The 27,310-nt window shown below is 38.9% G+C and overlaps 1 protein-coding gene across 8 annotated transcripts in view; it reads right to left on the reverse strand.

Moving 5' to 3' along the window:
- enox2 (ecto-NOX disulfide-thiol exchanger 2) overlaps positions 1 to 27,310 on the reverse strand; it is a 260,770-nt gene that overhangs the window by 26,921 nt on the left and 206,539 nt on the right. For all 8 annotated transcript variants that reach the window (XM_084429442.1, XM_084429439.1, XM_084429438.1 and 5 more), the window contains 5 exons: positions 21,908 to 22,114; positions 17,300 to 17,533; positions 15,713 to 15,925; positions 6,026 to 6,132; positions 2,914 to 3,028 (listed from right to left, as the gene is read on the reverse strand). In XM_084429442.1, the coding sequence (XP_084285568.1) occupies positions 2,914 to 3,028; positions 6,026 to 6,132; positions 15,713 to 15,925; positions 17,300 to 17,533; positions 21,908 to 22,114 (876 nt within the window). The remainder of the gene's footprint in view (positions 1 to 2,913; positions 3,029 to 6,025; positions 6,133 to 15,712; positions 15,926 to 17,299; positions 17,534 to 21,907; positions 22,115 to 27,310) is intronic.

A 27,310-nucleotide genomic window follows, 5' to 3' on the forward strand; every position in this document is an offset into this window, starting at 1 on the left:
AGCACACAACTTTTTGCCGTTTTGCAGCAAAAATAGAGAAGTGTGTATAGCTAGTCATTTGGGACACAAATAAAGTGTGGAATGTTGGACATTTTATGCACTCAACAGCTGCAGGTTTAATTATGTAGAGGTCGGGGCGGAGCTATCATACTCTGATGTTGAATGACAAAATAATCGTATCAAATTCATACATAGTTGAGTACGTAGTGCATAGTGTATAGTGCATCATTTGGGGCTATTTTTAAGCTTAGCAACATGCTAACGTCAAACTCTATAGGTGTGGTAAAATGTACCATTGTTCAGTGAATTTCCGCAGGTGAAATTCAGTCATTTCAATAGGAACCCATGCGATCTAGAATTTTGCGTGAGGGCGAAAGTTTTCCCCACACAGATTTTGCACTGGGTTCAAGCTGATCAAGCAAATTTCGCCATGCTGACCAACAGAAAGTTTGCTTTGAAAGTGACTTCTCTGTGAGCTATTCTTCATACATCACTCTACTGACAACAGATCATTTTGCTTGCAAAATTGCGCTAATGTTACGCATCTTATTGGAATCAATTAAATCAAGTTTCTTTAGAGCGTTGTCTCTGTGGCGTTGAGAATTGCTGCATATGTAAAGCATTTCAATGAATCACTTTATGACATTGTGGTTGAGGTGGCACCTTTGGAGCCCTTCACATTCTTGTGTTTTGCCTGTGTCATTTTTTTTATCAGTTGTCTATTTACACATTTAGCAGCATAAGCTTAATATTTTCAACATGCTATGTGACACTAAGGGTAGTTCGTATTTGAAAAATGTGTCTTGAGACCCCTGAAGCTTGCAGAATGGCCACTCTGTTGCGCTAGACTGAGCACAATGGAATGGCAATTCACACGGGACATAAGTATGCATCCTTTATGAAGGTAGCTGCCATGTTATAGATTCTGTGTTTTGTCTGGAAACAAGTTTGGTGTGAATTAGAGGAGAAAGAACTAAAGAGACAGAGAACAAGAGCGAGAGAGATATAGAGACACAGACAGAGAGAGAGAGAGAGAGGGAGAAAAGCAAGCAGTTTTTATCGATTCGTCTCATCAAGCTGCTGCCCTCAGAAACAGTCCGGTTCACCTCCCGCAACATGGCAGGCAGATCTATCGACCTGTGCTGCCCAGGGGTGCTGACAGCAAAGAGAGCAGCACCCGTTTGCACACTGCACTATAGCTATTGTCAGAGGACACTTGCCCGTTACCAATGATTAACTCTGGGGGAAAACAAAAGCAGACATGTTGGTTTGCAATGAAGAAAATTGCCTATAATTCACACAGAGGTTAGCATGAGCCACTCCCCCTGTTCACGGCGGTTGCTCGTCTTACTGGCAGGAATGAAATATTTGTTTTCATAAACGAGGAGGGTGTTGAATTACCTCCTTCATTAACCGTGTGGATCTCCTGCCCTTTTCTATCTTGTGACATCCTTTCAAATATCTGACAACCCACTGACAGTGATTGTTATCATCGTTTTCTAATAACTAAGGTCGCAGATGAGAAGACGTGTGAATCAAACCTGGTAAATGCATGATTTCATTTGCATATATTTGCATACTAATGTGGGTCTCTGTTACACAGGAGAATCTCTAATATTTATGTTAAAATTTCATGAGTTAAGTGCCACATATGAGGGGCCAACAAGGGCCTTTAAATTTACTGTAAAGAGGGTGCACGTGTGAGCTAAGTAGTCTCAAGATGGCAAAAAAGACACTGAAATTGATGCTATCCCATGATTCTGTCCTGAGCAGCTATGGTACAAGATCTCTAATAGCAGGGGTTTTTTTTAGACAAGCAGAACCTAAAATGAGCTGGAGGTGCAGCTGGTAGACACATGCTCTGCTCAATACCACCACATTTAGGAAACCATAGGGGGTAATGGGAATAGTAATACAAAAATGACACTTTTCCGCCATGATTGATTCGGCTGCCTACAGACAGATTTGATTTGATTTGATTTGCTCACGCAAGCAAGTGAAATCATCAAAGTAACATGCTGGAGCTGGAACGGTGGACTAGTGGTTTAAAAACATGGTTCAACACATTGAGCCATAGTGCTTATGAGGGTGGCGCAAGTTTAAATCCAGCTTGCAATATTCCTTCTTTCTGTTCCCCTTTCCTTTGTCCCATCTCTCAAAGGCCAAAAGAGACCATCAACTTTGATCAGTGTCCCACCTTAAACTTTTCCCTAGTCTGACATTTAACTCACCCTGATAGCCAAGGTTGGGGATTGAAAATGTAGAAAAGAATCGTACACGACTCATAAATGAATCTCAAACTCAGAATGTCTTAATCAATCAGAGAAGCTACTGAATTAATCTAACTCATTCCAAGTCAATCCATTTTTTCCAAAAGCCATAAGAAACTGTTAATTGAATAATTAAATTTCCTTACAATTCCCAGTCCTGGTTTTGTTGGGGGAAAAAAGGCCACATACAGTAATTGATATTTATGTTTAAAAAAAAATCTGATACAAAAAGATTCTATAACGCTTCGAGGTCTCACAGGGAAGGGAAATTATATGAGCTTCATTAGTTCTTGAGAGAATGTTTATAGAAAAAAAGCTGGATGAAAGTGCCAGTTACACAGTCTGAATCCAGATATCTGTCAAGGATCATTAAACAGCCAGAGCCTTCCATGAAGCTGGAGTCCTTATTTCCCCACTTCATATATTCGATGAAAATTAGCTGGTTATTCTATCTGCAAATGTGTCAGCACTGTGTGACCCAGGAAAAGGTTCCACAAAAAACGGACAAATCACCAGTGGATTCAATCTGTATGCAGTGGGTGCTCAGAAACCTCTTTAAGAGAATGAGGAAGTACTGTTTATACTGCCTTGGGAAAAATTCCCATCTTTTGCTTACAGACTGTCAATCTGGAACAGTGCATACCTGAATCATCCGAATCTTTGCTATCCGGGGCGTCTTCCATGTCATCATCCGACATCTCCATTTCCTCCTCCCTCCGAATTCCCATCAGCTCTTCATTGTGGATGTTTCTGATCTCCTGTGAACGAGAGGAACTGAGTCTTTAATCCCAGTCGCTGCTGGATGATCTCTCACACTTTGATTAACACATGAAATTCATGAGCCAGAAATGTAATAAACCATTTGATCAGATTGTAAAAAAGAGATCATACTCGTAAAGTGCAATAAAAGCAGGTGGCGCTGCACCAGTGTTATCGATGCAGAGAGACACCTGATGTTGGCTCTGTACGCAGTTAAAAAGGGATTCTTAATGTGCTATAATGGCTGCCAGTGGAGCTTCAACGTGGCAGAAAGGGATTGCACAGCCACCACAGATCGGCAGGGCCAGGCAGGGGCAGATGAAGCAGATGTCTGGTTATGTTGGCTCTCCTGATGGGGGAGCTCTCCGGCTAATGAGCCATGTGCACGGCAAAGAGATAGGGCTGTGCAAAGACACAACATGACCGCCACAGGGAGAGAGACTCACTGCCTGACAACAAACAAAAGGCCCAGCATAAACACTGCCATCTGTCTAGCACAGCAACACATGATTTCGCCGAGAATTACAGAGGTCGAGCAGGTAGCGCAAAAGCAAACAGGCCCATCTGCCCAATCAAGAGATGGATAGATGACATCGTGCTACCTCAAGAAGACAACTATCTTTTCAGATTTAGACTTTTCCCCAATCTTTAACATAGGAAGTCTTGCTGCCCGCAGTATGAATGGGCTGTGATTGAACTCTCGGCAACTGCTTGGAATAACAATCAGCCTAAAGTGAGGAGAACCCTCTGTACTGACCGGACATTTCTGTTTTAAAACCAACACTTACCGAAGCTTTGTATACGCATACAAGAAACGGCCGGGAAAACTTGCAGGGGAGCTCAAGAAAATGAGGATGAAATTCTGCTAAGCCTGAATGTACCTCTGGGTCAACAACTCATCCGAAACCACCATCTTACCATTACATTTACAAGAGAAGCCCAGTGAGGGTCCAAAGAGCTCCAAGGGGCAGAGAAGCAGAGTAAACATAGTTTAATGGTGTGTCATCTATTACCTATCACTTACTGTCACCTGCTCCAGATATACCTAACCACATTCCGGACCGAAGAAACCTCTTCCTACAGGGAAGAATGCTTAAATGCCATAATGGGCTCGGTTAGAACATAAACATTTCGATTATGAGGTTCAAAGGCTTGTGAAAGCGTGGCATATCCCTGAAGCCCTATATTGTCATACTAGAGGGATTCCAACAGTTTTTGACGTCGGCTCTTCTCAATACTTAATGTGAAAGGTAAGAGAGGCCTGGTAACTCCCTTTTTTTCCTCAAATGAGGCATCACCCTGCAATGACAACATCGAGAGCTTCCTGTCACAGCCACGGTGAAGCTGCAAGCACAATGCCAGCCCGGGAGCGAGAAGAGGCTCATATCTGAGGACAAACATATCCAACTTAAGTAGTCAGAGAAAAGGTATAATAAGGAAGGATTGGGGGATGAAAACTGGAGATGAGGACTACATTAGTCACACATATGGTTGTTGCAAAAGCTATTTTTGTCGTCTGATGTTAGAAATGAAAGAGGTGAAAGGAGAGGAACTCAATAAAAGAGAGAGCTCAATAAGGACGTAATTACTGCAGCATTAATAAGCTCTTTTCACAGATGAAGAACAGAGTAAGTTCTAAAAGAACGCTATATGTAACTATCATTTGGAGACAAATCAAATCAAATGTAATTTAACATTTTAAACTATGCAGTCAATCAAGGACTCAGAGTTCATGAAGTTAACAAAGAACTAACTGGCAGTAATAGCAAATTGTCTTAATGGACTTCACAATGGGCTGGAAATGAATGGACATGAATGGAAAAAAATCTAGTTCTGATCATTTTTTGCTCATCTGAACATGGGAAAAAGAAATTAAGATATATATCAGAAATGAATGCAATCAAATGGATTATAACTTACATTTTTAGAAATTTTGCAACATAGTGCATATTTTAAACACCTACCTTGAACCTTGAGGAGACTTGGCATTTACAGTACCTGCATCTTAAAGCTGTTCCAATGTCTTCAAGTAAACATAAAACAACACTTGAAACCCCTCCATAGTAAAACTATGGGTAGATTACTACCCTCCTCCAACACACACTTTAAGGAGGCTGAAGGTCAAATTTACCCACTAGAGCACCTTTATGCATCTTGCTTCTTTTTTTAATCATTTGGCATTTGCTATTATAAAAAGCAAACATTTTCTTTTTCTGTTAAGGCACAATAAAAAAAAGACAATTCTGATTTCATTTTGACTTTATAGTCATGATAATTAATTACTGTAAGTTTCTTGAAATTTGTTTTTAAGACACACGGACAGTCCAGTCCTCGGTTGATTTCACACTCATTATTTGCTGAGCAGGAGTTCTCAGCTATATTAGATGTAAACAATACCAGCCCTCTGATCCATGTAAAATGGTGTTTTAATGCTGCTTGGTGCTAATTAGACACCAGATTGGGTCTTTGTGCACTAATAATGAGAGAGATGTCTTAAAACTTACCTAATGACCACAGAAAACAGAGGAAAGAGACAGAATAAACACCTCAACAGCAACACATGTGGATTATAACTCATTAATTAGCTTATCTTTCTCAAGCTTCTAGTGATCGAGAATAAATATTTGTTCTTTTGTATTGAGCTTTGGGGGTTTTAGAGCGCCAATGATTCAAGATACTGGTATTTCTATTGCTTCTATCAGGAAAGATTTAAATGTTACCTGCCGGTTATGAACCGCTGAACTCTCAGGCAGACTTGGGTCGAATTTTACTAACAGAGAGAGCTGAGCAGTTAAGACTATCCTACCATTAAACATTCAACTCAAAATAAAACATGTGGACTTCATAATAGTTCAAGTACACATGGGGAGCTTGCAGGGAAGGGGAAATGGACAGGGGGAATGGGAAAAACTAATATCTGAAAGAAACATTCTGCATAATTAATTGTGAAGATGTGAAGCATGAACACATTCACTTAGAGAAATGAAAACACCAACCTCTGCTTGCTTTCGCCACATGTCCAGGTTCTTGCGTTGGGCTTTGGAGAAATGGTCCCATGCCTTTTGTTTGGTAGCAGCGTGGAATACAGACACAATCTGCTCAACTGTGGCAGGGGATGCAGGGGCCAGTATGGGCGTCCAAAGAAAGAAAGAGAGAGAGGGGCGATTGGGAAGGTGCAGAGGAGTGAAAAAATATGTGTCAGGTTGGAAGGAAGTGATGTTCTTTTCCCCTACCCCCCTCTATAAGGCACAAACACTGAGCTGGGGTGGACTGGTGTAGCTACAGGGATGAGATCTGAATGAGATCAAATTTCTGAAAAATCATGTTAAAGGGTTAGTTAACCCAAAAATTTAAATTCTGTCATCATTTACTCACCCCCACGCCATTCTAAACCTGTATGACTTTTTTTCTTCTTCTGTGGAACACAAAATATATTTTGAAGAACGTTGGGGTCAAACAACATTAAGACCCCATTGACTTGCATTGTACAGTATGAAACACTGAGACTTTTCAAAATATATTATGTTTTCCACCAAAACATTTTTTAAACGCCATGAGGGTGAGAAAATGACAGAATTTTCATTTTTAGGTGAACTATTCCTTTAACTGCTGTGGCAACTATGAACTTCTGTTGAATGTAGTACAACAGCAGCTGGAACATTCTGCCTAACATCTCCTTTTGTGGTCTATTGGAGAATGAAAATCTATAGGTATTGAATGACATGAGAGTGAATAAATAATGACAGAATTTTAGACTCTCTTGGGAAGATCAAACAGTTGAAATCCTTCGCTTTACCTCAGAACAACTGTTCCATCTCATGTTTCTTCTTTCTCAATTACCACAACACACCTCTCACCTTCATCGACTCTAATGGTCGGATAGTCAAAGGATCTCCTGTATTTTAAGAGTATATCAACTGATAATGAGATGAATGTTTCATCTACGACAGGCTGGACTCATTACTTCAGTGTGTATAGATTAGAGAGGACGTCTCACTTATGTAAACTCATTAAAGAAAACCTTCCAGAAATAGTCATCTGTTCAGAATTAAGAGACAAGGCAGTCAATCAACTATTTTGTGGGGCGTGAGGGCTTTGGATGTTAGAGATACATGGCAGTAATTTCCTGTGAGAATGTAGAACAGGAGGAAGACGCAGGACGGAAGGGGAACAGCTGCTGAGAAGCACAGCTGCTAATAGTATGCGCCGCTATGACACCTCTGACATAAACTCCGTTCCAAAATCTAGCAAGCAGCCAACCTAGGTGGCGTTTCAAGATAACATAGGTGTGCTAGTGACATGAAGGTTGAACCAAAAAGAAACACTGAAACAGATTCTTGTGGCCTAAATCTAAGGCAGCATCACACGTTATCCTTTGTAGAGAAAAACAAATCATCCAAGATGGTGAATGACAAGAATAAACATATACTCTATCTGTCTCTAGTTCATAAACGCCAGAGGAGAACTGGCCCCCGACTGAGCCTGGGTTCTCCCAAGGTTTTTTTTTTTCTCCATTGGGTCACCTGATGGGAGTTTTAGGTCACCATTAGGTCACTTGATGGAGTTTTTCGGTTCCTTGCCACTGTTGCCTTTGGCTTGCTCAGTTGGGGATATTTTGGGGATATTTAATTTTATCAATCAATAAATTCCACTAGAAACAAACCTTGTTGTATTATTTTAATTTAATACTGTGAAGCTGCTTTGATACAATCTGTATTGTGAAAAGCGTTATACAAATATACTTGACTTGACTTGACTCTCGTAGAATGATTTCTGAAGGATCATGTGACTGAAGAGTGGAGTAATGATGCTAACAATTCTGCTTTGCATCACAGGAATAACTTACGAATTCAAATAGAAAACAGATTTTCTAAATTATAAAAATATTTCACAATATTACTGTTTTTACTGTATTTTTGATCCAAGAAATGCAGTCTTGGTGAGCATAAAAAAACCCCAAAAACCCTTAAATATTCCAAACTTTAGAACGGTAGTGTATTTTTTTTTTTTTTTTTTTTTGCTAATTATAATAGTTTTGGAACCAACTGACAAAAGTTAATCAAAATTGGAATCAAAAGTTTCTGTTACACATGAAATATCCCAAATCATTCACTTAAGAGATTCCGTTTTTGTTATATTGCATAAAGTTCTTTCATTTTGGTTACCATCCCTCACGTCACTGGAAATCACCAATTTTCACTGACTGAACACATGACTTCAGGTTGGTTTATCGCTGTTTAACACCGCCAGTGTGAGAGGCCCTTTAGAAGGAAATAGCATGTCATCTCACTAGGTTTTGTGCGCTAGTTTTCACCAACACTATTACTTTAAATCAATCTTGGTGTGCCTGTTATTTTTAGAGAAATCTAATAGGTCTTTAAACAAGCCACTCTCATGACTAGATCCTTTGGAACTATCATATCATATTTCAAAGAGTTACTATTTGTGCCATGCATCACAGATCCCAAAAATTGTCTGTTTTAACACCGAAATGTCCCAGTGTCTGGGAAATGACATCAAAACATCCATCAGCCTAAGTGATGTAACAGTAGGACTGAGAGACAGAAACATATGGTGCCAACAGCTTGATGGATGCATGACATCATTACTGATGGTATAACGTGCCTATGCAGATTCACTCAAATATCCCATCTCTCTCTCTTTCTCTCTCTCTCTTTCTCTCTTTGAGAAGGGGTTAATACACCTTGGGGAGTCAGGAAGACTGCCAAACACATCTGTCTGCGGCATAGGCATGCTCGAGAGAGAGAGAGAGAGAGAGAGAGAGAGAGAGAGAGGCTGGATCGATAGTGACTTCAGCATCCTTTAATTTGATGGAAGAGATCGATGCAAAGCCAGGACGGAGAGCATGTGCCCGAGTGCATGTACGTGTGCAGAACGCTTTTAGTCTGATGTGCGGCCACGACACTGCTTAACGCAAGAGGCAACAAATCATTGACAGTCCTTTTTTCATGTTCACTATTCACATAAACATAATGATAATTGTGTAGTAATAGTTAAACTTATACCAGATTTAGGCCAAAACACGCTTACACTCTATTTAAATACTTAAATGCAAAAGTCTCCAGTTGTGCAAGCTCAATTGTATGCATCATTTCAAAATGTGTCAGAATGTATTCATAAGGTCATAATGCAACGCAATTATGTGTTGCTTCTTAGCACTGCTGCAAGGCCAGATATTACAACACTGAAAAAAAATGGTATCGGATTTCATTTGAAACTATTTGTACTCAGAAATTGCTAGTAAATTTCACAAACAATTGAATTAAACATGATTTTTTTTTTTTTTTGCAGAAATAATGAAATAGTATTTTCTTGTAAAATGTACTCCACTAATGGCAGAGCAACCGTCTGAAAAGAATCTATCTGAACATTTTAGTTTAATGCCAGACGTTTGAAGGGAACTCTATCACCCTCTTGAGTACTGGACTATGATACTGTAAAGAAAAAAAAAAGAAATTACATTTACATTTATGCATTTGGCAGACACTTTATACAAAGTGACTTACATTGCATACAAGCTATACATTTGTATATTGTTCATGCTTTCCCTGGGAATAAAAGCAATGACCTCAGCGTTTTGATCGCCTTTCTCTAATGCTTGAGCTACCACATGCTTGCAATGCATTGGCCGAGCCTTCACTTCTGCATTTGCATATTTATGTTGAATATGTTTCTGGCCTTTCTCTGCATTTATATCGCCTCTAATTTCCAAACAAATACTGTAGTATAAGAAGTAAAACAGAATTCCTTACCTTTCCAATATGAACTATTCAGTAAGATCTTTTTTAGTAATTAATACTTTACTGTAAAATTATCAGTTGACTTAACTTAAAAAGTGAGGAAACCCATTGAATTGAAAATATTAAATAATAAACTTAATGCGTAATTGAAAAAAATGAAGTTATGTGAACTTGCTTTGTTTATAATTACCTTTTTAAAATATATTAAAATAGAAAAAAAAAATCTATTCAATTTTCTAAATGTTCAGTTAAATAGTGATATTTCACAATAGCGATAATGTATTTTTCATCAAATAAATGCAGCCTTGATGAACATGAGACTTCTTTCAAAAATATTTAAAAAACTATAACCGAGCAAACGTTCGAACGATTGTGAAAATCTTTCACTTTACGTTAAGAATGGAATATATTGAGACCATACCAGCAGATATTGGTAATTATTAAGTATGTTGATATAATAATCTGTCTGAATGATTATTTCCGCCTATTCAAGGTGAATCTAACTTTACTTTAGCAGTATCTGATAGGGATAAAGAGAAAGACTACAGGAAAGATTTAGCGCTTTAGATATAGGACTTGTCTAAGAGTTTTTTTTTTTTTTATCTTCAAAAGCGTATAAATGGTTATATGCATGTGACTAATATTACTCTGAAATAGGGGTTTCCACTCAAATACCCTAGACATTAAGCAAAGTGCTTGTTTATCTATATAAAATAATATAGACTTATAACATTGATTATATTTGTGTAATAATAAATTACAGCCTGCAAAAAAGACGAGATCGTTTACAGACAAGTTAACACTGATACTACAAACCATCCTTCAGATGGGGCAAATACAGATTTAGTTTGTGACAGCACCAGTCTGCTGCCTCAGCCGGGATTCACCGTCTTAAGCTGAAATAGTCTTTTTCCCAGAATTCCCATGTCACCATGTCCCACCTGCCACTGCGGCAACCTGCTGCTCTCTCCTCCTGCAGGGCTGTAACCCCAGCAAGCTTTTAGCTGAATATGCCTTTCATTATTTATCTGGCTGTGTGCTCTGTCTGCGTTCAGATAAGACAGATGCTCGACTGTCACAATGCTTTCTCTCCTCTGTGTGAGCGACTGTTCTGCTGCATGTGTTTGTCATCACGACAGACCAGACATTACTACAGTGCCAGATACTTATTGCAGTTTGTTGAGAGAATTGTATCAAAAGTTGCTGTCTGCCGCTTGTAGATAAAACGCTGGACAAAGTTAATACTAGAAGGTTCTTCTAAGGCGACATGACCTCTCTGATGAAACATCTGTAGGAAGTTTTCCTGATAGAAGATAACTTTGACAGACAGCCAGAGCAGGCTTGGTAACAGATCAGTATTGTCACTTCTTCCTCAAGCAGACGTTCTAAACCCATTAGAATAACCTGACAGGTTTCAGAAGGAAACATCTACAGTATATGGGAGAAAACAAACAAAAAAACATATTTTCTGGCAGATGAGGCAGGTATCTCTGGGAAGGTAATGTTTTTGTCTCTTGAAAACAATAAACACCTTTGGATTTCAACCTGTCACTGGAGATGAGACATATTCGTAAATATGTGTGTCTGCTCCATCTCTATATGACATCGGGATGGGTGCAACCACGATACGCTGATAGACAGACATCAGTGATGTGGTGTTGTGTAGTGGTGAAAGTGAGGGGATATCCATGTCCTAAGAGAGAGACTTACCATGTCATTCAGTATAGGTCAAGTTACTGCATTACATCACTGATAGAGGAACTGATAAAACAACTCTGTGGGACAGAGAACCATGATTGGACCATGATCGCCATGAAATCTAGTCAGCCAAGTCAGTAGAGAAGGAGTAACACTTTCTTTGAAGCCTGTATACTGATGCACATCCTGAGTTAAACGCGTTCCTTGGTCAACATATTCTGTTGATCCTGGAACAACATTCCTGTCCGAGAATATAGTCCTAACCATACCCCTGCCTTTAAACATAACTTTTCCATCAAATCTGAGGGAAATGATCAAACCCTGATTGTAAGCCTAAACTTGACAACTGTACACTTGTCCCTCGAATCTGATTGGTTGATTGGAATGTTGTTCCAGGACCAACAGAGATTGCTGCTTGGTGTTGCACTTGGTGAAATCAGGTTCTGCTATACTGGTGGAGTATATTTCATAATGCCTTACAATGTAACCCTAAAATTATTTGTATATTCTTGTAGATACTTTAACCAACGCTTTCAAGATCATAAAGCATTAAACTCGGTTTCATGTGCATTTACTCTTTAAAGGTGTAACCATGAAAACGCAAGTATTATAATGTATTCCATTCTGCATCATAGGGATGTGCCTGAAGTCAAATACCTTATTTGAAGGGCTAAAATGAGGTACAATGATTTAATACAAACAAAGGATATTTTTATATATATTTTTTCTCCTTTTAAAGCACTTTTAATCTTTATTTTGCAGCACAGTCATTAAAAACAGAATAAATAATTGTATAAATAATACATGCCATTTTTGCTATAACTGGAAACTATAAATGGAATAGGGTTACATCTTTTTTTAACACACTTGTGTCTTATTTAAGACCCTGATAATACCCATACACAGATACATATAATTTTGTCATTACCACAGATACATAAATTACTGCTTAAAAGTTAATTTTTTTTTTCATGTTTTTAAAATAACTCTCTTATGTTGATCAAAAATACAATAAAACAGTAATATTGTGAAATATCATTACAATTTAAAATAACTGTTTTACTGTATGAATGCATTTTAAAATGCTATTTATTGCTGTGATCCAAAGCTGAATTTTTTAGCATCATTACTCAGGAGTCACATCATTCTAATATGATGAGTAACATCTCATGTAATCATCTCTAACATCATGTAATCAAGAAACATTTCTGATTATTATCACCGTTAAAAACGCTTGTGCTGATTATTATTTCTGATACAGATTTCATGATTCTATGAGAAAAAGAAAGTTAAAAAGAACAGCATTTATTTGAAATAGATATCTTTTGTAACATTATAAATGCATTCACTGTCATTTTATCAATTTAATGTGTCCCGTGCTGGATACAACTATTGAAAAAAAAAAAAAAAAATCACTGCACCCAAACTTCTGAATGCATTTCACACAGAAACCGGCTTCACTGCACACTCCTAGTGCATTATAAGGAATTATGAATGTCTTTATAATGCATCATACATACAGGCTTCACAGAAAGTGTGTTGTTGAGTGGCATGTCATCAGAAGTGTGTGCAAATCTAAAAGCTCAAGTCAATGTTATTTGAGAAATTAGTCAATGACTTAGACAAATTAGTGACCATTTGGGGTTACTTACTTTTAATCTATGAAGGGTCATCAGGTGTGCTGTCCAGAGACTAAGTAGCTAAACAAAACCACAGACTCAGGGTCTTGATAATCTTCTACACACGTTACAGATGACAGGCCTGTAGCTGCGCATACTCTACCTTCTTCTGCATTCAGTGGTAGAGACCTCAGGAGAACTTACCTTCAGTCCACACTGATCTCAGATCAAAGCATGTACATTATCAAACCGACTCATGGAAAAGCTGCGGTGTAAAATGACTGATTGAGCGTAAAATTAGCTTGCCTTGGTTTTGAGGTCAAACGTTTAACAGATTTTCTTAGAGACGGTAAAACAACCTTTGCCATTACATTCAAAAGTGTAGCTTTCAAAATGAATACCTCCTGCTTGTATAGTAAATACACAGTACACTGGTAATATGAAATTCAACGTTAATCAACAGATGCATATGCACGACATTAAATATTTTCTTCTGAAAATGAATCGTTTTCAAGGCAAGATTTTCTGTGCCGTGACCTTTTAATAAGTCTATATTAATTTCCCCCGTCTCTTATACCGCAGTTGCATGTTATTGAAATATTAAATCTCTATAAGACTTGTTCTAAGTTCATAGTAAATGCCTGCAAACCCCCATCTACTTGAATCACAGGCAGACTGAACATTACGCCTGCTCATGCATCAAGGAAACTATATGTGTGAGAGTGTGTGAGTGTTAGTTCCATTTCTCTAGGCATTGGATCAATCAAGTACAAAGCACTGCAGCGTTGGGCGCACTATCAAGATGGCAAGAAGTGAAGTGTAATCATGCAGTAGCTGACAGCACCCATTTACCGAATGCTTCCTTTTGTGTCTGATAGTGTAGATGAAACTACGGTGACGTCACACAATAGTCAACGGCACTTTAGGGATCTTCAGAAAAGCAGCTTTTACTTGATGTGAGCAGCGCTGCAGTTCTGATGATCTGTTAAAGATTTTAGAATGCAATAATGCTATGGTTTATAATAAATAAATAAAAATACACAGGTTCTTACTGAACGATCAACAAAACCAATTTTAACTTTATTCAGTATTTGAATTTTTTGGACATGTACTACCATTCAAAAGTTAGGGTCAAGTTTTGGGCTTTTCTTTTAAAAAAAGAAAAAGAAATGAATTCTCAGGGGTTCATTAAATTGATCAAAGGTGACATTAAAGTCAATTCTAATGTCATAAAAGATTTATATTTCAAATATATGCTGTTCTTTTGAACTTTCTTTTCATCAAAGAGTATCATGGTTTAAAAAAAACCTATTAAACAGCTTAAAAAGTTTCTTGAGCTACATATGAGCATGATTTCTGAAGGATCATGTGACACTGAAGACTGGAGTAATGATGCTGAAAATTCAGCTTTGCAACAGGAATAAATTACATTTTAAAATATAATAAAATGGAACACATTTTAAGTTGTAATAATATTTCACAATATTACTGTTTTACTGTATTTTTACTGTACAGCCTTTGTAAGTATCATTTAAAAATGACTTAAAACATTTCAAAAATATTAAAAACCTTACTGACCCCAGACTTTCGAACGGTAGCGTATATTACGTTATTGACTACACTTACTCACACATATAGTGACACCCTTCTAAATGTGAATTGTGGCATATAAAAGTACAAATATAAAAAGTGTGAAATGTGTCTTATCCGGCCTAAAATGAGTTTGACACCTGTGTTAGTCAATGCTCATGTATTTCCCCATGTATTTGCTTTAAAGGGTGAAATCAGTGAAATCATTTCAGGGTTTGTGCATCAGAGAAATGCAAATCTGTGGGTTAATTAGGTATTTTACAGCAGCGTCATGATGAGCTGTGATCTGTGAGCTATCACTGATTACGTTTACATGGACAGCAGTAATCAAATGATTGACCTTATTCTGAATAAGACAATATTCTGATTAAGCAACATGAGTTGCTTTTAGAATATTCCTTTCATGTTCCTGTTTGACATGTTATAGAACATAGATCGATTAATGTCACACGTCATTACATCACCATGCCACGCAGTCCGACGTTCCCACCGTATCAACATGCAGTTAGAATTTGTTATGGTACCAGTTAATTATACAGTTTTGGGTTTTAATTTTACATAAGCTTCATATGCAGTTAATTATTTGTCATGCTATACGTGCAAACAGACGAGGGCGGATACAAATTCTGAAGCCATGCTCTCTTGTTTGCCGTCAAACCACTGTGGTGTGTGTATGGTTCCTGTCGCAAAATGCTTGTGATTAAGGTTTGTACATGTCTCTAATGGACTTCAATAATGCGACTGAAAAAGGAATACTCCACATGTCTTAATTCAATTTGTGTTTACTTGGAGTATGACTTTAGCCGGATTAAGGTAATCAGAAATCCCTGTTTACATGGTAGTTTTTCAATCAGAGTACTGTCTTAATCGGCTTAATATTGGAATATTTTTGCCCATGTAAACGTACTGATTGTGTAAAATCCAGTTCCTTCACTGATAATGATGGAAAAATGCCCAGAAATGAGCAGCTTGTTAGGTTTTGAGACAGAAGCAAGATCTGTAAAGGAACACTCACATTGTACTAAAATCCCAGAAAGGGCATTCTTGAACTTCTCTTTGGCCTCCTCCATCTCCTTCTCATGAGCGGCCTTCTCGTTCATCAGCCTACGGATGTGGCTGTTGGAGGACTGGATCATTGAGTAGAAGTTGTTGGCGTTTCTGCGGTTTACCTCCCCTCGTTCCACCCAGGTCAGCAGGACACGCACAGCCTCGGCAAAATTGCCGTCGTCTGAGTGGAGAAAGGATAAACGGTGGGGGAGAAACAGATGGTGGGAAGAGAGTTGAGTACAATGTTAGAGAGGAACACTTCTCATCTGGGACCTTCTAGTGTCAAAACTTATTAGAAGGACATGCTTATTGGGCCAAAAAAGACAGCAGATGTACACTAGCAGAGTAGAGGACATTTAGGAGAGGACAACAGAACAGGGAAAGACATCTACAGCATGCGACAAGTCTGGAAGGTCCTTGTCAATCATAACACATTATTGATATTTGATATTTTGTGCTTTCTGTACAAATAAGGCAATGTTGTTCATGAAGACCTCAGGTGTTTATGTGCAGACGGGAGCGGAAAACAGTCAAGATGAACTACAAAGCTTTGGCTTGCAACTTTCGGCTGGGAATGAGATGAGAAACAGAGGAAACTGAAAATCATTGTAATGAATGCTACAGGGAGGCTCTTCCAGCAATCTATTATTCTTTAATGTCATTGTGTTTATTTAAAATCTGCAAATGTCTGGCGTTAACTGTGCAACAGATGAAGCAGTGTTGCAAAGATATTGCAGTTTGTACAGCGAAGATGACTGCTGTTGTAAAAAAGTAAATGAAGAATGAAAATCATTATTTTGTTCTTCTTGTTGTAATCCTGCTCACGAACACATGCACAACTGAGAACTCCAGGATGCTTTGATTTATTTATAGAAGTCCTAACTACAGATGATCAAAAAATGCTATCAAATCATTTAAACTATTAATCCATCAACAATCCTGTTAAGACAGCATCAATTTGTCATGAATATGAAATCCCTCTCCATTTACCTGCTCATTTATCTGATTTAAAAACAGATTCAAAATAATAACTGTCAAAAATAACTGTTCAATTTTGCATATACAGACAAATCTAGCAGATATGAGATATGAAAATCTGTTGAGATTTTCTACAGCCAGCAGAACAAAAGGTCCACTAAACACATTATGTAATTTCATCCTGTCTTCTCTTCCTTTCATCTGTTATTTGTAACCACTGCAAAGTGAGCTTAACAGCATACACACAGCATATAAAATATTACATGGAAAAAGTAAGGGAATCTGAAGGAAACATGGCTAAATTCAACTGATTTCATCTAAAAAAAACTTCTCTTTAATGCACTTTCTCTCCTTGACAGAGAATCAAGATGCAGTCACTAATCAGACGGTTTCTATTAAACCGCAAGGAACATCAAACCTGAAGAGACAAACAGCTTTTCGATGCATCCAGCCAACGGGCACACAGACTGTAGCAGCCTCTTCACAAGCTTCAGGAAACGACAGATGTGTGACAGACCAACAAATCAACAAATCAACAAATCACCATTACGGAAGTATAACATGTTATGTGTCCCACCTTTGAGCTTTTCTCCTAACTGGCCACATTCGTGCTCAGAGTAATGAACGATGGGGGGCGGTGAAGGGGGCCGTAGACGGTCCTCTTCTATTCTGCGACGGTGCCTCTCTTCCCGGGCCAGCATGCGCTGTCTGCACTCCCACTCGTACAGGTCATCTCTAGCCTGAGCGAAATCTACATGTAGCCGGCCTGTGTCCTTCTTATCTGTACTTGATCCCAGCCTGATCCTATAACCTAGAGGAGAGGAGATGGAAATGGGCAATGGCAAAGAAAAAGGGAAGGGAAAGAAAGTGGAAGGGGGAAGGGGGTAAAGCAAAAGCAAAGGAAAAAATTTGAAAGAGGGAATCAAATGGAAAAGATAAAGGAAGGGGAAAGCGAGGAAAGAAAAAGAAAAAAGAAAAAGAGGAGAGAGAAAAAAATGAAAAGTAAAAGCAAAAGAAATGGACAAGGTGATAAAGGAAAGGGAAAGATAGAGAAAGTGAAAGAGGAAGGTAAAGGAGAGGAAATGACAGAAAAAAAGGAAGGGACAAGGTGATAAAGGAAAGGGAAAGATAGAGAAAGTGAAAGAGGAAGGTAAAGGAGAGGAAATGACAGAAAAAAAGGAAGATAAAGGAAAAGGAAAGAGAAAGGGGAAATAGCGAAAAGAAAAAGGAAAGGGAGTAAAGAAATGGACAAGAAAAGACAAAAGCACCAGAAAAGGGGAAATTGAGCAAAGGAAAATGAAAGGAAAAGAAAAGAAAGGAAAAGGGAGTAAAGGAATTAACATGTAAAGTCAGGAAAAGAAAAGAAATGAAAGGAGAAAAAAAGAGGAAAAGTAACAGGAAAAGGATCAATGAAAAAGAAAGGAAAGGAGAAGAGAAGGAAGGAGAGGATGAAAAGGAAGGAAAGCAAAGGATAGAGCAATAAAAGATAGAAAAGGAAAAAAGAAAACGGAAAGGAATGTAAGAGAAAAGGAACGGGAAATGGAGCAAAGGAAAATAAAGGAAAAGAGGGAAAAAAAGGAAAGCACAATAAAAAAGGCAAGGAATAGAATAGTAAAGAAAGAGGAAATGAAAGAGGAAGGGGAAGGGGAAATGGAGCAAAAAAAGGGAAAAAAAGAAAGGGAGAGAGGAATAAGGGGAAGGGGGGTAAAGGAATGGACAAGAAATTTAGCAACAGAAAAAAAACAACAAAATAAGATAAAAGAAAACAGGAAAAAGAAAGGGGAAGAGGAAATAAAAAGGAAATGAAGTAAAGAAAGAAAAAGACAAAAACAGCAAAAGAAAAGAAAAGTGAAAGAGGAATGGGAAGCAAAGGAAAAGAAAGGAAAAAGGAAGGGGAATGGGAGTAAACGACAGGACAAGAAAAGACACAAGAACAAGAAAAGAAATAGGAAGGGGAATAGGATAGGAAAGAGGAAGAGAAAAAAGAAAGAAGAAAAGGAGAGTGCAGGGCAAGAAGTTAAATGGTATAAAAGAAAAATGCAGGAAAATGAGAACAGCAGAAAAACATTCACCCTTAACAAATCGCAAGTATGTTATGAGAAAAACAACATTACCAACACTGATTCATGAAGTGACCTGTGACAAGATGACAGCCACGCACTCCTTTTAATCATCTCTTCTAACATGCGTTTGCTGAAAGATTTGCAGCCAAACCCTTCCTATTTGTTTATTTTGCGTGACATGTAAAAAGTCCCAAATGGTGCACTCAGATGGGGCAGTCGAAACAAAAACCCTACCAGCACAGACAAGCCATGATGTATGAGAATAATCTGGTTTGTGATGGGGATGAAAAAAGAAAGTGATTTTATATTAAGGTTTATACATTTCAGCATAAACCAGAAAATTGCTTGGAAAAGCATCTTGACAAATAGCCAAGTGGTATGAAAGAGGCTCCAGTGAATTATGAATCATATGATGCTCTGAGTACAGAGAGGGTTGAAAAGTGTTTTTAAGGAGAATGTATATTCAGAGATGGCCGTGTCAACAGAAATGAGAGAAAGAGCTTCACAGTTTACTTCAGACTCTCCATCACTTCTTTACAGCCCCAAGACGCTGTTAAATATTTTACGCAATGTGTTCACGTTAGAAATGAGCACCATTATTTATGGAAAGGCCTGCAGAGCTCTGTCACATAATAAATGGGGCGCCGCTCCAATCTCGTCCCTCTCCACTGAGAGAGCAACACTCAGAGAAGAATAAATAATGGAAAGGGTATTATTGGAGTGGCCGGCACTTTAAACTTGCTTTCTGGGGCTGAGATGGACATCCTAATATTTGCATACAAAGACTGATTTAAGATGTGACTGGAGACTAGAGATAAGTGAAGCAGACCCCGGCAGGTCATGTGACCGGTGTCGAGGTTTCCGGGCCTGGCCCACGATTGATATGCAGCGTTCAAAGACGGAAATGTATTACTAGATGTCGGCGCTTGTCTTCTCGTTGACCTCTCATTGTGAGGGACTCTCGACGGCCAGTGTTTACAGATCTTGAGTTCTCTGAGGGATCTGGGGAAGCCCCACCCCCTAATTAATTCTGCATCGATCCTTCAAGTCAAGAGGGAACTTGTGGACACATGACCCTCATTTACATGAGAGAAAAGGTTAAGTGAAATTATTGTAAATAACACGTGTGGCACATACATTTCTAGGCATGATTTGGCATACTGTTTTTGTATTCTTGTTTGAAACGTTGTGACATTGCTAGGGATAGGGCTGTACACGTTTTTCATTATGAATGTGTCGGGGAAAATAATAATAGCAAGGATACATTTTTAACTGTTTAACTGTTTTCTGAGTCAGTGTCGGCTGCAAAGATGAAGTTGAAGATGCTGACTTACCATCTCTGCTGAAATGCAACTATCATACGGATTACATAATCAGACAGTATTTTCATTTTATTTTAATTGGTTCGTTTAAAAGTAGACATTTAAAGCATTAGATATAGCTCATGTCTGTGGGGCAAGCAGCCTAAGCTGAGTTTCGGTTCATTTTTGTGACACACTCCAGTTCACGGAGAACAAGACGAGAGAAAGCGCATCCTTTTTACAAAGGCACAACCTTTTGTTCTTATTTTGAGTTTACACAATTAAAATTAGTTTCGAATGAGGTGTATCTGTATGACCAAAAATTAAGGAGTATTTTAAGTTGTTTCTGCTGTTATCAGGAAAAAAAATGCAAGGGATCAAAGTGATTAAACCAATCTCCTTCATTGTATTAAAGGTCCCATGACATTCTACTTTTTGTAGGCTTTAATATAGTCCTTAGTGGTCCCTAGTACTGTATCTGAAATCTCTTTCCAAAAATTCAGCCTCGGTGCAGAATTATAGCCACTACAAGCCAGTCCCAGAATGAGCTTCCTTCAGACGGGCCGTTTCGGTGTCTGTAGCTTTAAATACTAATGAGGAGGAGAAAGGCGGCGCAAGGTGGAGGGTGGGTGTGGCCTATGATGACCATCTTGCGCAACGGTACCATGCATGTTTGTTTATGTTGGATATATTGCAATGGCACGAAGACACGCAGTCGTTCAAGCATTTCAGTTTGACACAGAATCTGATCCAGATGGAGAAGCAACGGATGAAGAAGTTGCAACTCAGCGGCTCCAGAAGGACGTTTCCGAATGGTTAGTTTAAAATATTATGCCTGGATATGGTACTTTATTCGGATGGTTTACAGTTATTATCATCTAGCTAACGCGGACCTACTGTTGCCTTTTCATGAGAGATCTGTAACGTCTGTAATTTATCTTATTACAATTACATCAAGCTCTGTGATCTTGAAATGCGGATATCGCGCGCGCCATATATCCAACAGGAAAACGGTTATCCAAATAACAAAGAAATGTACAACACTCGCGTTACAGTGTGTGTAACTTGATGCTGTCTACCTTTACATTAGCGCAAGTAACTGCATAGCTGCATAGCTAATGTGACAGCCACATTATACGTGTAAGCTAGGTAACCAAAAACAGTAACACACACACTTATATATAATTTGTTGACTTACTTGTCCGACGTTCAGCAAGCCCAGCTCTATATTGACCATTCGATGTTCATTTGTACATCCAATTATTGAGCAATTATGATGTTTCGCTCGCTCAAAAGCCATGATATCTCTCGTGGACAAACTAAAATCGCGCCCGCGCGTTCTTACTTCCTAGCTCATTTTCTCATGGGCGAGAAATATTCTCTGGGCGTGCAAAGCAGAGAAAGGGGAGGTAACATTTCTCCTTATGACGTCATAAGGAGGAGATTCAAGATCAGCCCGGTTGAGCTTCCATTTTCTCAAAGGCAGAGAAAAATAGCAAAAGCTCGATTTACACCGATTAAAATTTCTAAAAACTTTGGGACCATATACAGGCCAGGGGAACTCATATTAATGTTAAAAAACCTCAGAAAGTGGAAATTTCATGTCATGGGACCTTTAACTAAAAGATTTGATTTCAATGAACTCAAAATTTTAAGCCAACCACGTAACTTAATTTTTTAAGTTAGACTAACGTTTAGTCGACTATTAGGGGGCAGCTATAGTTAGGGGCCATTCATTCATTCATCCAACTGTACATGCATCCATCCATCCATCCTCCGTCTATCTGTCTGTCTGTCTATCTATCTAATCTAAATATGTACCTGACAGGAAGAGGGCCTTGTCCACTGTGTGTTCCTCGGCGAAACGGATATGACAGAAGTTCTTCTTGCTCTTGCGGATGGCGATGATACCTCCGCACTGTTCAAACACCTCCACAATGAGCTGCTCTGTTGCGTTCTCTGGCAAACCGCCGACAAACACTGTCTTACAGCCGGGCGGTCTCTCTCTGGTTGCAGGGGGAGGCAGGTCTTTGAAGAAAAGCAAAGAAGATTAAACTACCAGTATTTCTGACAATTTGTTTGATTTAGTTATTGATCTCTATTTTTCACTGTATTAAGTCTGTAGCTCATTATCGACTCGTATGCCACATTTGAAAAAGATGAAACATGCAAAATCAATCACTGACTTTTTTTTCATGACCTTGACATTAAAATGATTAATCATCTAATTCAAACCTAAAAGACTGGGGTTCATCTGGAAGATCATTAAAAATGGTAATGCACCAAAACACAATGACACATATGCCAAAGTATAAACGATTATAGTGTTGACATTTTTTTGGGGCCTTTTGCCACTTTTATTTGTTAGTCATAATATAGAGAGGACTCAAACTCAGCGTGTTGCAGTACAGACCACGTATCTTTCCCTTGATCGGTTTGATTTGCAGTACACGGTGCTAGAACCTCCAGGTTCACGAAGCTAATCTCTTCTTGATAAACCAAATCAACCATGAATAAGATGGAATGAGAAAACCAGGATGAGAAAGAATAATCAATGAAACCCGGCACTTGTTACATGACTGGATTACAAGTGCAAAGCCTGGCATCCAAAACTGGCCTGTTCTGGTGTTAGCTGATTACTCAGTGATGCTGTGAAGATGGACTTGTGATAATCCGTGATTTCCATCAGGACTGAAGAGACTGTCTTAATAAGCTATGGGAATGCATTTGAAGGAAGCACCTGCTGGGACCGCATGCCTGGTTGGGGGTCCAAACGGAGTCGGACGCAGAGCAGTTCAGGCATGTTTGGCTGTGAGCCAGTCACTATAAATAAGCGAGTCTCTTTAGACCCCACAGCTGCCCCTCAACACTCGCCATCCATCATCACCAACATTACACTAACTCCTGTTTATTGTGGCGGCTCATGATGAGCATTATGTTTATGTCAGCTCCTGTCAGTGAAAAAGAATATAATATTCTCTTGTCTTGTTCATGATGCTAGAGGACACAGCATATGTGCACAGCTTCAACACAACACTATAGGAAAAGCATTTGAGTAAACTGACCAAGATGATTCACAATTCATTCATGGGCTTTGGATGATGTGCTATGGTACTTTGTGTGTGTGAAGAAATAATAATTTCTATAAACGTGCTTACAAAGCATAAAATAATTTGTCTGTCTGATCATTCCTGAAGTCTCAAAGTTTAAACTAATACTCATGGGGAATTTACTGAAGAAGAATAAAAACACATCCACTGACAGCTTTGTTTATTTTCCAGCCTCGTTTTAGCACCTGATTCATTGAAGGAATTATGCAAATCAGGTACTGGTACAAATTTGGCAACAGAATTAGTACTGATCGCAATTCACGCCTTGGCTGGATCTGAAGGACGTTGCAGAATCCCATGATCCGATACACTCTGAGGGGGACATGAATCTACTCTTTGCAAAGCCGAAATAATTATTTACGGTAGCCAAATTCACTAGACAATACACAAACATTTTAATTTTTTATTTTTATCTAGTTCGTTTTAATAGCGAAATGTTTCTGCTTTAAAAGCATAATGTTAATTGTGTCTGCCAATGTTTGTGAATCTGATTAATTCTACAAAGTCTCATTTGCATAGAAAGGTTTTGTCCAGAAACAAAAAATTTGAATATGCACGGCACAGCACTATACCACATACAGTGGTTTCTACAGCACCTGGTTATGCTGGACTGTGAGTGGTATATGGATTAATTTACCAAGTCACATTTACCAATTCTGCAGGCAAAATGTACTCAACCAAACAGGAATCCAGGAGAAATTCAAACACTACTTACAATTCAAAAACTATTTTGGACAATGTACCCACTTAAACACTTTACCTGCAAAATTTCATCTAAGTTTCACTAATGTGACAGCACCTTAAGATGTAAGGTTTTCTGATGAAACACCTCAAGCAACTGTGCAAATGTTTAGTGAATTTTCCCCTCAGTTTCCTAAATAGATTTTCACAAATTTGCACGTAGATGTAATCAGATGTGGCACTATATGCATATTTGGGGTGCTTTCTGAGGGAAGGGCTCGGAGCTTGGAATATGTCCTGAACCCAGAGTATACCCCCATCCTAGACCGGGATAGGAACCAGCCAAGAGTGAGACGTTGGGGTGTTGGTGGGGTGTTGGTGGGATGTTGCAAAACTGTCATGGGACAGAGGTGAGGGACGGCTGTACTGCCTACTGTATATAAAGGTCTCTTATCGTGCTGATTGGTTGAATTACCTGATCATGCTCCTCCCGAACTTTGTTATATCGACGTGTTATATGTGTTTCACATGATAACTATAGAATGAGAGACTTAAAGCTGCTAGTTTAAGAGCAATCACTGAGGATCTCTAAGGGGCAAGTAGTTTTGTTTTCTTTTGCTGTCACTTCTTACACAGAGCTCTATTTAATATTGATTGCTGGCCCAGGAGATCAAATGTTTCCCTTTTGTCAAATGCACACAAAACATTTTGGTTTGACATAAGCAGTCTCTTGAAAATTGAAACTTTCAGCAAGTAATAAAAACAAAGAGTAGATGTTTGCTTTAGAAGGAACAGAGGCGCTACACAAGAAAGAGCTTGATCCCTCTGAACTTTTCTAAATCAAATACACCCACTTTTTGTTTTCATATTCACACTGTGGGGAGAAAGCAAAGTATATCATTTGAGTTTCACCATGCAGCCGGTGGCTGATTTGTTTCCATTGTCACCCAATACGGTGATATGAAATTACACAGAACGCTGCATCAGATCTGAGATGTCTGAGATAGCTTTCTTTCTCCAGTAACTATAACGTCTCAAAGTGGAAACCACACAGCACTAAAAATCAAAGCCTATTATTTCACAAACCAATGCTCTTCCCACTGCTCCCTGGCTAAATATCCTGTGCCGTCAAAGGCGCTTCTTTGAAGAGTGAGCTAAGATGACACAGGAGGGTCTGGGACATGAATTCAGGAGGGCACCGTGTACCTCCAGCACTGCGAGCGTTCAAGCGAGAGACAGTCGTCAACAAGCTTAACGCTAATCAGCTAAAATGAAGACAGCCGCAGGTGTATCTCTGTCTCGCACAAACACACGCGCTCAAACAGACATAGACGGCGGAGATGACAACTGTAACGCAGACAGAAGTTGATAGGAACGTGGGTGAGAACGTATATGGAACGAGTGAGGTGGAAGAACCTGGAAAATGGCCAGTGATGCCACCCTAACTGAAGACAGACATGTGTGCATGATGCACATTATAAAAAAAAAATGCAGTTGCACGGATAAAAAGAAGTGCATAACATTGATCCTAACAAGCATGTTGCTCTGTGAAACCCCAGACGTGTTTTACTCTCAGACCTCCAGAAGACTCCACTGCACAGGAAGCCTGCCTTGGATCTGTGTGTGTGAGATGGTGAAAGAAGAAATCCTGGGCCTTTTGTTAGCTGGAGTGGGGTGTCAGGAGTGAGACTGCAGATAAGATGAGCTGACTTCTCAAAAGCCAGTCTTTACTCAGCTTGACAGCCGTCTACCTGCTGCGCATTGTCCCTCTTGAAAGAGGAAAGCAGGACAATGTCTCTGTGGGAAGCCTGTGGCGAACACAAGCACCTTAAACAGGTTTTTATCCACAGGAGAGCAATATAAGATCAGTATGTTCTTCCCCCCACTTATTTCTTTCTTTCCTTTTTTTTAACATAATGTTTTGCAACTGTAATTCTGGGGTGGTTGTATTGTGGACCACGTCTACACGACGTCAGTGCCAGAACACCTTCCACATATAAGCATTTCTGGGCATCACATCGAGGTTCAAACTATCATATTGAAGCTAAACCGGTTGTTAGAAATCGTAATTCGATTTTTTTATCATTTGATAGCATTTTGGACATCATAAAAATAAAGATAATAAATAAAGCCAATATTTATTTTAAGCAACAGTGTCACTGAGGTTAAAGGCCTCTGCAGGCACAGGCGGGTTTGGTGGAGGGATGTGTGGGTGATATGTGGTGTGAGTGGGTTGAAGTGAGGAAACAGGCCAGTCTGGCAGTGCCCTTGGCAAACTAAGGCTTCCAGAAGCAGAAACACAGTGACACGGCCCTCTCGGCTCTTGGAAGAAGAGAGCTTTGCCTGATATAAAGGTCAGTCTCAGGCACCAGGCCAGGACAGACTGAAGGTTTAGAAGCGAGTGAAAGGCAGCATATGCAGCCTGACCTGATGGTGGAAGATGCATCTACAACTGGGCACTGAATCACTGCTATCCTTTCATGCGGTCTGTGGGTCTCCAGGCTCTGCAGAGTAAACAGATGATATTTCCCATGCGCTCTCTCTCTCTCTCTCTCTCTCTCTCTCTCTCGCTCTCTCTCTCTCTCTCTCTCTCTCTTTCTCTCTCAGAACTCAGTGTCCTTCAGAAAGCCAGGCCTTTCAAACGACAGTGAATGAAAGGCGATCGATGGCCATTTATTAAGCACAGTAGACTAGAATGGGGTGGCGGTGGGGATGCAGAGATGGAGTTAAGTCAAGCTGGGGCTGTGTAGAGCTGCAGAATATAAGACTGATGGGTTAGGAAGGTGTGAAGCTGTGCCGGAGCTGCGGGACAATGATCCAGAGCAGAGGAATTTCAAGACCTCATACCTTTACCAGCCACCTTCAGTAACAGAAATATTTAGTTTGTTTACCTGCTCAAATAATAATGCAAATAAATATATATATTCTGTATATGTTAAATGTTACTATGGAGGTTTGGTCCAAAGTAACTAGTGATAGACTAATATATCAGTCAGACAGTTTAAATGGACAATATTTAGCAAAATAGCATAATTGTAATATTGGGAACTTGACCTATAGATATCAGCACTGGCCAAAAGACTAAAACGTGGTTACATGACAGTTATATAGTTACAGTCCCTTAAAAGTATTCAGACACTTAAGACACACTTACATTTTTTTTTTTTTTTTGATGAATGTCACTGCATTAGCTAAAAAATAGAACAAAAATGTAACAAAAATGTTACAAAGAAGTCTCTTATATTCACCAAGGCAGCATTTATTTGATAAAAAAACACAGTAAAAACAGTAATATTGTGAATTATTATTCAAATATTTCTATTTCCGTATATTTTGAAATGTCATTTATTCCAGTGATGGAAAAGCTGAATTTTCAGAATCATTACTCCAGTCTTCAATGTCACGTGATCCTTCAGAATTCATTCTAATATGA

Source organism: Rutilus rutilus (assembly GCF_951802725.1).
Source record: "Rutilus rutilus genome assembly, chromosome: 14".
Classification (NCBI taxonomy): domain Eukaryota; kingdom Metazoa; phylum Chordata; class Actinopteri; order Cypriniformes; family Leuciscidae; genus Rutilus; species Rutilus rutilus.